At 42.3% G+C, this 12,075-nt stretch overlaps 1 protein-coding gene across 2 annotated transcripts in view; it reads left to right on the top strand.

The window, feature by feature from the left end:
* Positions 1–11,991, top strand: part of Lypd6b (LY6/PLAUR domain containing 6B) — a 203,642-nt gene extending 191,651 nt beyond the window's left edge. For both annotated transcript variants that reach the window (XM_045147618.1, XM_045147617.1), the window contains 3 exons: positions 3,947–4,045; positions 8,729–8,859; positions 10,746–11,991. In XM_045147618.1, the coding sequence (XP_045003553.1) occupies positions 3,947–4,045; positions 8,729–8,859; positions 10,746–10,910 (395 nt within the window). In that variant the 3' untranslated portion in view covers positions 10,911–11,991. The remainder of the gene's footprint in view (positions 1–3,946; positions 4,046–8,728; positions 8,860–10,745) is intronic.
* Positions 11,992–12,075: the final 84 nt, after the last annotated feature.

The raw sequence follows: 12,075 nt of genomic DNA, 5'->3' as shown, positions 1-12,075 counted from the left end.
CTCTGATATGTTGCTTTAGGGAGAGATTTTCACAAAAACTACTTGTGTACTTGAGAAGGTCTATGGTTCCCACATGTGGAGGAGTATCACAATCTTGATGAAGGTCTTCAAATTCCATATCCCCAAGTCACTCTCCTGAGCTTTAGTATTCAGGGGGTGAGATGTAGGGCTCTTTTTATTTTCTTTTCTCCTTCCTCTTCTCTTTGTTTGCAGTAGTGAGACTCTCTCACTCTCTCTCTCTCTCTCCTTTCGCTCTCTGGCATACACACGCACACACACACACACACACTCTCTCAACATATAAATGAATAAATGAAAACCCCCACCTGGTCCTGGTGATACACAGCCAGCAGAAAGACCACAGTTTTCACCCAAGCCCTATACCATTACCTTCTTTGCCTTGGGTTTCCCTCATTATTCAGGACATGTCTTTTCTTTGTTGATCTCTGTTTCTCATCCAAATTATTTTTAAAAATTCTAATTTTTTTAGTACAAATCTAAGTACAAATTTTTGATGAAACAAAAATTGTATCAAAGTGAAAATGAAAATGTAATTTTTGTACATTATACAAAATTACAGAGACAATAAACATAGAAGGTAAAATTTGTTCATGATCTCAAAGTCAAAAGGCATTCTTTTTTTAAATATATTTTAAAATACCTTTTCCAGTGATTACCTGCATATGTACAGTCAGATATGTGATAAACTGAAATTACATAATCTTAGTTTTACATTAGCTTTCTTCCTCTCCTTCCATTATATTTTGAATATTTCTCCATATCTTTGAAACTATTTTAATAGTTTTTACATTAAAAATCATGATGCTAGTATATAACTTCTAAAATCATAGACAAGTTTAGTGCTAAATTCATTGAAATCTTCTGAAAAATTTCCCTACAGTTTGCTAACCTTATGACAGATTTCTGAGTAACTAAGAATTGCTGAATCAAAAGGATATACCAATTGATATTTTAACTATTCTCTTACCAGCATTGATTACAAGTTTGTTTGTTTGTTTGTTTTGTTTTTTTGAGGTTGGGTCACACTCTGGTTCAGGCTGACCTGGAATTAACTCTGTAGTCTCAGGGTGGCCTTGAACTCATGGTGATCCTCCTACCTCTGCCTCCTGAGTGCTGGGATTAAAGGCGTGGGCCACCACACCCAGCAATTAGAAGTTTTATTTTATTTTTTGTTTATTTTTATTTATTTATTTGAGAGCAGCAGATATAAAGAGGCAGAGAGAGAGAGATAGAGGGAGAGAGAGAGAGAGAATGGCCACTCCAGGGCCTCTGGCCACTGCAAATGAACTCCAGATGTGCACCCCGTGTGCATCTGGCTAACGTGGGTCCTGGGGAATCAAGCCTCAAACCAGGGTCCTTAGGTTTCACAGGCAAGTCTTAACTGCTAAGCCATCTCTCCAGCCCATAAGTTTTATTTTTAAAGTGTAGATTTAGGTCTGGGGAGATGACTTAGTGGTAATGTGCTTGCATGTAAAGCCACAGGATTCATGTTCAACTCTCCAGGTCCCACATAATCCAGATGCACAGTGATGCAAGTGCACGCACAGATCTGGAGTTCAATTTCAGTGGCTGAAGACCCTGGTGCACCAGTTTTTTCTCCCCTCCCTACCTTCCTACCCCCTCTCTCACATAAAAAAATAGATAAAGTATGGGTTTAATAGGTGAAAATAGATTCCATTTATTTATTTGTTTACCTATTAATATGCTTTGAAAAATAATTTATTGATTTTTTTATAGAAAAGGCTGCACGTGTAGATCCCTCTCTCCCCTGCCCCAGTTCTTCTGAGTCTTCTTCATTCATTGGGGAGACCAAGAGGCCTTAGTCACAGTCTCTACAGAGATAGGGAAACACCATACCTCAGGTTAATTCCACCCACCTTAAGGCTCTTGTAGTCTTTCTACCCCTTCTGCAATATCCCCTAAGCATTGGTGCACAAGCTAGGGATCTGGTTTAGTGTTACTTCCTCTGGAGACTCTGCATCTCTGTTTTGATGAGGTTCGAGTGGCTACAGTGTCTGTTGCCATTTCCCTGGAAGTGGTTCTTAGGTTGGCTGTGAGAGCAGTATTCATGTCACCTCTCCCCTGTAATGACTTCTGGGCCCAGGCAGATGAGGTGAGCCATCTTCTGGTAGACAGTGAGCTGTCTCTTCTTGATGTATTGATATACTCTTGTCCTCCCGAATATTCTCTTCCATTTGTAAGATAGAAGTTTTTTCTAATCAAAAATATGCATAGGAAAGCTGGGCGTGGTGATGCACACCTTTAATCCCAGCACTCGGGAGGCAGAGATAGGAGGATTGCCATGAGTTCGTGGCCAGCCTGAGACTACATAGTTAATTCCAGGTCAGCCTGGAACAGAATGAGACCCTATCTCAAAAAATCAAACACACACACACACACACACACACACGCACATAGGAGAAGCTGAAACAGGTTCCCAATATCTCACTTTATGTCCACTGAGTGATATGCAATGGAGTGTGAGGAAATCTCCACTATTCTGTATCCCTCCAGCTTCTGGTTCTGTCACTAGTGTGGCCTAGTATCCTTAACCTGTGAGTGCTTCATTCTCCCCAACTGGGAGAATTAAGAATTATATAGAGGGGCTGGAGAGATGGCTTAGCAGTTAAGGCATTTGCCTATGAAGTCAAAGGACCCAGGTTCAATTCCCCAGGACCCAAGTAAGCCAGATGCACAAGGGACACATGCCTCTGGAGTTCGTTTGCAGTAGCTGGAGGCCCTGGTATGCCCATTCTCTCTGTGTCTGTCTCTCTTCTAGAGCTCTCTCTCTCTCTCTCTCTCTGTCTCTTCTTGCAAATAAATAAATAAAAAGCAATTATAGGGCTGGAGAGATGGCTTAATGGTTAAGGCGCTTAATAGCAAAAGCCAAAAGACCCAGGTTCAATTCCCCAGTACCCATGAAAGCCAGCTGCACAAGGTCGCATATGTATCTGCAGTTTTTTACAGTGGCTAGAGGCCCTAGCATGCACATTCTCTATCTGTCTCTTTATCTCTCTCTCTGTCTCTCTCAAATAAATAAGTAAATAAATAAAATATTTTAAAAAAACAATTATACAGAGCCATAGATGCTAGTCTGTATTAAAAATGTCAAATTATTTCACTTTTTTCTTCTTGCACAAGCCCAAAAAGAAGAGAAAGAAAGAAAGAAGGGGGGGGGAGGGAGGAATCAGGAAAACTAGATGTAAAGACAAAAAGAACATGATAGTTGCTTTAGGCAGAATATCATCAATTTCTCCTTTCCATAACAATTTTGGCCTGTAAGCACTCAAACATTACTCCCATTCTTAACTTAAATATTACATTCCTGGTCCAGGCCTAATGTTATGATGGTTGACTGAGTTGTATTGGGAGCACATATGGATGGATTAGCACAGTTTGATGTGATAGGTATTGCTCTAGGTATGTTTCTTAACCCTCTTCACTCTACCTCTGAAAGTCACAGGGCTCTTCACTGTTATTGTTGTAAGTATTGTATCTTGGAAGTTAACAAAGTCGCCCACAAATTAGTGAGGACAAGGTTTAAGCTTAGGCTTATCTGGACTGTCATTCTTTTTGGGAGGACACATAGATAAAATTATTTTTTTTGGGACCACTCCTGCCTTTGCCTCTTCCCTCAACCCCTCCTTTACTCCAAAGGATACATTAATAGAATGAAACAAAGTGTCTTTCAAAGTGGCTTTTGGAGTCATGACTCTACCATCAAAATTCATAGGACATGGGCTTATTAAAGGGGCAATAAAGAAAATGCCTATATTGATGGTAAATTTGGCTTCCCAGAACAAATTCTAAAGCAGATGTCTTGGAAGTTTGGGTTCATCTAATAAAAGTTGATGCTTTTGTGCCACTTGTGATTGAAATTGACTTGTTTTGACCCTACTGTTTCCCTTGGCATTTTTCTTTAAAGCCACACCGTTTCCAAGCAGCTTCAAGTGCTTTACTTGTGAGAATGCAGTGGATAATTACAACTGCAATCGCTGGGCAGAAGACAGATGGTGTCCTCAAAGTAAGTGTGTGAGTTTGGAAGACTCCCTCGTGATCTCACCTTAGTCCCGACTTACTTGGGGCAGGATGTCTCATGGAATGGATCAGCACACCAGCAACCTCATGTTGTTATCTAGGAGATTGAGATTTCTTGTAAAGGCCTATCCAGACATCAGACTGGAACTGGAAGCTAGAGTCATAGCCTCAACTTACAGTTGTATGCAGTCTGAGGAGGAATTTCTTAAGTGGTATTTACCAGAGCAAACAGAGACCACAGTGTTGACTAAGGCATTCTAACAATCCCAGAAATACCTGATGATACCCCAGAAACATCATACTTAATGGCTTAAAGCTGAGAAATGTTTCTAGACTCTGGAGACTTGCTGATACTGGGAAAGCATTCATTCTTTTAACAAACATTTGATTTTACCTTTGGTTTGTTTAGTTCACTGACGCATCTCCAGTGCCAGGCTGCTGTGTGGTGCTCAGTAAATACTTGTTGACAGATAATGGATGCCTTTGACTAGGAAGCTAGAGAAATCTCTGAATGTATGTTAGATAGGGGACCCGAGTGACCAGAGCAAGTCAGCAAGCAGCTCATCGGAAGAAAACAGCAGGAAGAGGGAACCTCAAGCTTCCAGGAACAGTAGGTGGCTTAGCCTCTTCACTGAACAGTGGCTTCATTGGCCACCCCACTGTGCCAGTGAAGATGGTGACAGGATCTGAGAGAGACACCTGTACAAAGACATGTGCAGATTCTTTTTCTGATACAGCGTGGAAGACTTGCACATGTGGTGGGAAGTCAGGAGTTTTAAGCCAGCGAGCACACGGCACTATTTGTGCTCTAGATACTGCTCTGGCTGCTAGGTGAAGGAGGGGGAACTATGGGCAAGTGCCCAACGTACACCGTGTGGGACTATCAGTGTCTTTACACAGAAGATGGGAACTTGAACTTGGGTGGAAGAAACAGAGTTGGTGGGAAATTGAATGATTTAATTCAAAAGTTGGAAGTAAAACAGAATACGCTGAATATGAAATTGAAAACTTCTACTTAGAGAACTCTAAAGAGATTGAGCTGTTCAGATGTTTAGGATATATTGTTTTTTAAGTTTTCACCTCTAAAACAATGACAAACAGTGTAACAAACTTTCAAAATTAGCGATTTCTGCTTTGGGTCCACTTTTCCCTTGGATCTCTGGGAGTTTCTTTATCACAGGATTTATGCCAGTAGAATCATTTTACTTTTTTTTTTTAAAATTTTGTTGTTATTTTTATTTATTTATTTGAGAGTGCCAGAGAGAGGAAGAGGCAGATAGAGAGAGGAAGAGAGAATGGGTGTGGCAGGGCCTCCAGCCACGGCAAACAAATTCCAGACACGTGCGCCCCATTGTGCATCTGGCTAATGTGGGTCCTGGGGAGTTGAGCCTTGAACCGGGGTCCTTAGGCTTCACAGGCAAGCACTTAACTGCTAAGCCATCTCTTCAGCCCTCATTTTTCTTCTTGTAGATATAGCTAATCTGTGGAACCAGTAGAGAGACCTCTACTGGCTACATGGCTGGCCTAACTGATTAACTGCTAAGTTAGCACACAAACCAGTAGCATCTGTATGGACAGTGTTTTGAATTAATTTCTTTTCAGTTACCAAAATCTTTTTTTGAGGTCTTTTTACATTTCTGTACAGTGATCACCTTTCAATGTTTGTGGGCAATTTTCTGTGTCTACAGAACTTTTTCTTAGTTGTGTCAATGTTTTCAGGGTTCATTGATGCATCTGTTTTCTCACTAAGTTTTTGAGGGTGGGCATCATTCTTTAACAATTTATTTTCAATTTACCCTGAAAACCAAACAGAAGGGTTAGAACAACTATAAAAATGGACCGTTCTTAGGCCTTTTCTTCATGGAACATGCTATTATTTTGAGTTACCAAAAATGCTATTCCTATGAGTTTATGTACAATGCTGTCATCTTCCATGTGTTAGTCAGAGTTATTTGAACATCCACGCAGCGAAGCCTATACGGCAATGTCTGGTTTTAAAATTTTTTTTATTTATATTTATTTATTTATTTGAGAAAGAGAGAAATAGACACAGAGAGAGACAGAGATAGAGAAATAGAATGAGCACTCCAGAGTCTCCAGCCACTGTGAACAAACTCCAGATGCATGCACATCTGGCTTACGTGGGTCCTGGAGAATTGAACCTGGGTCCTTTGGCTTTGCAGGAAAGTGCCTTAACCACTAAGCCATTTCTCCAGCCCCACTTCTGGGTTTTTGAAGAAGACTCAGCTTTTCATCATCATGGCAATGTCAGCAACAGAAAGAGGGGGATAGAGTTGGCTCTCCTAAGTCTACCTGAGGAACTGATTCCTGAAGGAATCGGCATGGAATGACCCCACATCCCAACACAGCATGATTGCTCGTTTTTGTGTGAAGTGTGTGTGTGTGTATACATGTATCTGTGTGTAGATACATGTTGGGTGGTGCATGTGCACATGTGCTGCGCATATGTGTGGAGGCCAGAGGACAAACTCAGGTGTTACTCTCAGGTATGCCACCCACCCTTTGTTGTAGACAGGGGATCTCACTAGGCTAAACTAGCTCCAGAGATCTGCTTGTCTCCATGTCTCCAGTGCTATATTAACGGACATACGCACTACATCCAGTATTTACAGAGGAGCTCAGGACCAATCTCAGGTCCTTATGCTTACAAGGTAAACACTAGCAACTGAACTATCTCCCTAGCCTCCTGACAACACATTCTTGACTATCCACCAGTCAAGTCTCAAAGACACTACCCATCTGGGATTATACTCCACACATCACTTCCTCGTTTTCACTATGCAGTTGTTTATGGGAATGGTGGGCAGCCATTTCTTAGAGGTAAACAGGCCTGAAGCTATTGTTCTTTTTACTTTCCTGTGTCCTTTCTCCTCCCAGCTTCACTTGTGCTCTGTTGGTGTGGAGAGAAGAGGTTCTCTGTGTAACAGGACACAGCAAGAATGGTGTTTCTTATTTTGTTTATGATGGCTTTGGTGATGACTTGTTAAAGTGTGTGTGTGTGTGTGTGTGTGTGTGTGAGAGAGAGAGAGAGAGAGATGTTCTCCATCTACACATACACCTACCACTTTCCAATCCTGTGTTTGGAATATCAATTGAAATGTGTTCTCCAAAACAGTTAGTTGCTCCCTTTTCTTCAGACTCTAGAAGTCAGCTGTTCCCATGGAGCCCTCAGCAGCACAGGCTGAATATCTGGGGTGGCAGAATCATTTGCTGATAAAGAACAAAGCTTCTGGAAACTGCCTGGGTTTGAATCCTGCCTTCCACCTATGTAACCTTTTTACCTGTGCGACTATGGGCAAGAAACACTACTCTAGCCTGTCTGTCTGTAAACTGAGGATGTTAATATGGTCTACCTAAGGTGAAAACTGAAAGAATGAACACGAGTTAGAAAGTATCTGGCCCCTGGTACACTCACAGTGGGCACTTGCTATTAGTAAAGTTTAAAATGATACTATCAAAACATCACTAGCGGGCTGGAGAGATGGCTTAGTGGTTAAGCGCTTGCCTGTGAAGCCTAAGAACCCCGGTTCGAGGCTCGGTTCCCCAGGTCCCACGTTAGCCAGATGCACAAGTGGGCGCACATGTCTGGAGTTTGTTTGCAGAGGCTGGAAGCCCTGGCGCGCCCATTCTCTCTCTCTCCCTCTATCTGTCTTTCTTTTTGTGTCTGTTGCTCTCAAATAAATAAAAAAAAAATTAAAAAAACACCACTAGCAATTAGCAATTGCAAATTAATATCATTTCATTAAAACAAAAACAATCTGTTAGACTCTTAATGTGACAAAATTGTTACAGGAATCCTATAATTCAGTCCAGTTTTGTTCCACATTCAGTGACATTGCTGTTGTGCTCTGGGATGGATAAAATAAGAAGCATCTCTGTGGCTTAGGTAGCAATGAAGGTATACAGAATGAACAGCCGATTATCCAAGGATGTTGCATGAAATCACTTGGTTAAAAGAACCTCAAGTCATCAGATATGTGTGTGTTTAAAGCTATGTGGACAATTCTATGTAGAAATAAGCTCACTATACAGTGTGGGGGAGAAACAGTGAGTAAAGAGGAGAGGAAAAATGGTGCTCCACTGGCAAGGAAGAGTCAAGCATCTTGGGAGGACTAGAGCATGAAGGAGCTAGGTGAGAAGGGAGCACAGTCTTAGTGCGTGGCTGCATGCACCCATTTGTCACATCACCTGGAAGAAACCAGTATGGAATACAGCAACATACATTTGGAGCCATTGCATTGTGCACTCACACTTTCATAGTTCTAGCATAGATGCTTCAGAGGAAGAGAGAGGGCCAGTCCTGAACACTTGCATATTCAATGTGAAGGCCCACAAATCTTAGGAAAGCCTGGCACATTTTTTTTCACCAAGATTTAGCTGATGCTCAAGAAGAGATAGCCATTTACATTCATTTTCAAAACATACATGTGCTTCAGTAGCTGATGTCTCTGCAAAAATACATCCACCTTCTCTGAAACATGCAGTAGCTTCCTTTCTCTGTCTGGAATCTACAGTTTATAAATCTCTCACCTTGCAGCCCAAGGATCATTCTGAATTGTAGTCACTTCTGGAGTGGTTATTTAAGGAATCTCTTCTGCACTATGAAATATCAAGTTGCTTTTTACAATATTTTTTTCCTTTTACCTAGATACACAGTATTGTTTGACAGTTCATCACTTCACCAGCCATGGAAGAAGTACATCCATCACCAAAAAGTGTGCATCTAAAAATGAATGTCATTTTGTTGGGTGCCGCCACAGCCAAGATTCTGAACACACGGTAAAGATTGTGTGTGTGTGTGGGGGGGGTCACTCTCTCTGGCTCAGTGCCATAGAATAAGCAGGAAGGATAAACAATCTGTTGGATATATCTTTACTTTGAGAAATGACTTCATTTCAGTGCTGAAATGAAGAGCAGAGAGAAGCTGAAGATGTCTTATTCTTAAATAAGAAGTAATGTTATTTAGAGTGAGTAGGGCTGAGATATGGCTCAGTAGTTAAGAGCGCTTCCTGCACAAGCACGTGAGCCTGAGGGGAGCCTTACCCTGCTGAGTTTGAGTATCCAAAACCCACACAAATAGATGGGCATGTCTGTAACCTCAGTCCTCTGGGGAACAGAGACTGGAGAATCACTGGGGCTTGTAAAAGTAGCAAGCTCCTGAATCAGTGAAGAGACTCCATCTCAAAGGTTGAATAGGTGAGAAATGGAGGGATACACTTCACACTCTCTTCTGGCGTGCGCACACACACACACACACCACCTCACACCTACTGCACACATGTATATACAAGGGGAAAGAGACAACAACAACAAAGTGAATGATAATTCCAGACTCCAGAGCTCTACTTGGGCTTCGGGCCTTGCCTGCATGGTCTGAAGTCAGCTCTGTTGGTCTAAGAACAAGCCAGCCACGAGAGAGTAAGGGACACTAGGAAACCTGGCTCACATGTTCTGTTCCTTGCCAGAAGTCTCCACCACCACTCTCCAGGGAGTCTAGAAAGAGTCAAATAGTGACAGTTTTTGGCCATGGGAATCTTGTCTCATCCTCCACCTCAGCTCAGAGGAGGAAGCAAGAGTCTGAAGGTATTCCATGCACTATAGATCCATTCTGGATCAACTGAACTCTTTAATTTTCCTCATTCTATAATCCAAAACAAACATTTTATAGTTTCATATGCTTAAAATCATGTTTAAGAAAACAAATTGCTTGAAGTTTGGTACAGTGACCCTGATAGTGGTGACTGTTAGCTCTGGGCACACCAGTCATCACAGGTATGCTGGTGAAGCGGGGGGCAGCATCCCAGACCAACTGACATGGAACTTCAGGTAGAAGACCAGGGCATGAAGATCACCTTGAAAAGGCTGAGTATAGTGGTGCATGCTTATAATCTCAGCACTTGGGTGGCTAAAGCAGAAGGATTGTGAGTTTGAGGCTAGCTTGCACTACATTCCATTTTGAAAAATGAAAAAAAAAAAATCCCTGCTCCCGCACTGGTGACTCTGATGTGTAGCCTGGATGGAAAACCACTGGTGTGAATGCTCAGAGTTATTGCTTTTCTGCTGCTGGGCATCCTCAAAGCCTGTGTGAATGACTGGCCTTATGGAGTCAACACACTGTACATGGTGGCATGCATCGGTGTTACAATAGGACACTTCCCCTAAAAACATCTCCCAAGCATATTCTTAGGGACCCTGCCTTTTAAAATAAATCACTCAGCAGCCATAATTAGAAAGCTACTGGTATAGTGAACATCAGGTGTTATAACCACTCAATTCAGTAGTATCAGTTAACAGTTAGCACTAAGAAAGAAAATCAGTAACAAGTCCAGAAGGCTCCTCACTTTCACTGTTGTTTCACAATTTTTCCTACCTAACCTGTAGAGGCTCGGAAACTCAAGCCTGTCTCTAATCCAGTTGCCTTTCTTCTTCAGCTTATTCTTGGGTTTGACACAACTAATTCATAATTAGGTTGTAAAGACTCAAGATGGTGTTTCCCTTGCGGCCCAGTGCAGGGTGAAGGTTCCTCAACATTCTAGGCAATGCACAGACTGTATAACCAGCTCTAGCAACCTGTTTCAGATGAAGATGACATAGTTTTTGTTGGTTTTCCATGTTTTACCCTTTTCCTACCATTGACTACATTTCCTCTTCCTTCTTTGTAACAGGAGTGCAGGTCTTGCTGTGAAGGAATGATTTGCAATGTAGAATTGCCCACCAACCACACGAATGCAGTTTTTGCTGTAATGCACGCTCAGAGAACATCTGGCAGCAGTGCCCCTGTGCCCTACCTACCAGTGCTTGCCTGGGTTTTCATGTTTCCATTGCTATGACGTCATCATTCCTAAAACAGGCAGAGACCAGCCCTCAAAGGCACAGGGCAGAAACGAAGCCCATCTTGCACTTGCTAGAAAGGATACATTGGACCCCAAAGCAGAAGCCAGTGATTTGCTTTGCTAAAATGCTCCTGCATGGGATCATAGCACTAAGGATCGGGACTGGGTAGGGACCAAGAGGACTGCCTAACTTCCAGCTTCCTGGCCAAAGGAAGCTGCATTCTGTCAGCTCTACAGGGAGGATCCTGCCAATATTTTGATAGTTTATAACAGCCTCATGAGTCCTGACTTGACCAGCCCTTTCCCTTTTTGACTCTGTTAACTCCGTCAGAGGCTGCTGGGTCAGACTCTCTGGATTCTGTGAGTAGCTCAGAGCGTCTCTGTGAAGCCTAACCCTGCCACCATGAGAAAGCGGTTTCTCTACTGTGCTCTCATCCCATCGCTATACCAAATATCTGGGATCATCAAGAGAAAAGTTTTGTTTTGGCTCCCAGTTTTGGAGATTTCAGTACATACTCAGCCCTGTTGGTTTTGGGCTTGTGGTTTTGTGGCACACTGTGGAGAAGAGTGTGTTGGAGGACAGTAGTTGCTTACTCGTGATGGAGACTTGGAAGCACGAGGGATGGATGGAGGAGAGAGAGAGAGAAGAGAGAGAAAGAAAAAAGAGCAGAGCCCACAGTCCTCTCCAAGGCTATCCTCCCAATGATCTGAAACCTCCCAGTAGTCCCTACTTCCTAAAGGCTTCACCACCTCCTAAGATCATCATAGCTTGGGGACCAAGCCTTTGAATATGGGGACGTTCCAGAGCTAAACCTTAGCTGCCACCAACAGCTTAGTCAATGACAAAGGCAAGTGTAAGAAGAAAATTTCAAGCTGAAATAATATGAAATTCAGTTACCAACTGTGATATGGGTTGGGGGAATAAAACTTTCAGTTCTACAGTGTAAATGCATGCTGTGTGTTCTTGACTGATGTGGGGCCTCTGATGACGCAGGCTTTCCAGTATTACTGAATCTGTGTTTCCATGCACTGTGGGTAATCAGTGACGGCTTAAAGAATAAAATTGTATGCCAAGAAATGCCTTAGTTGTTTATCTGTTTTTTTAATCTTCAGTCATATACGAAATGTACCCTGATCATAATAGCCTTCTACAACCCTCTTT

Source organism: Jaculus jaculus, chromosome 4 (genome assembly GCF_020740685.1).
Source record: "Jaculus jaculus isolate mJacJac1 chromosome 4, mJacJac1.mat.Y.cur, whole genome shotgun sequence".
Lineage (NCBI taxonomy): Eukaryota > Metazoa > Chordata > Mammalia > Rodentia > Dipodidae > Jaculus > Jaculus jaculus.
Note: the sequence above shows the minus strand (reverse complement) of the source record. Positions and strands in the feature narration are given on the sequence as shown.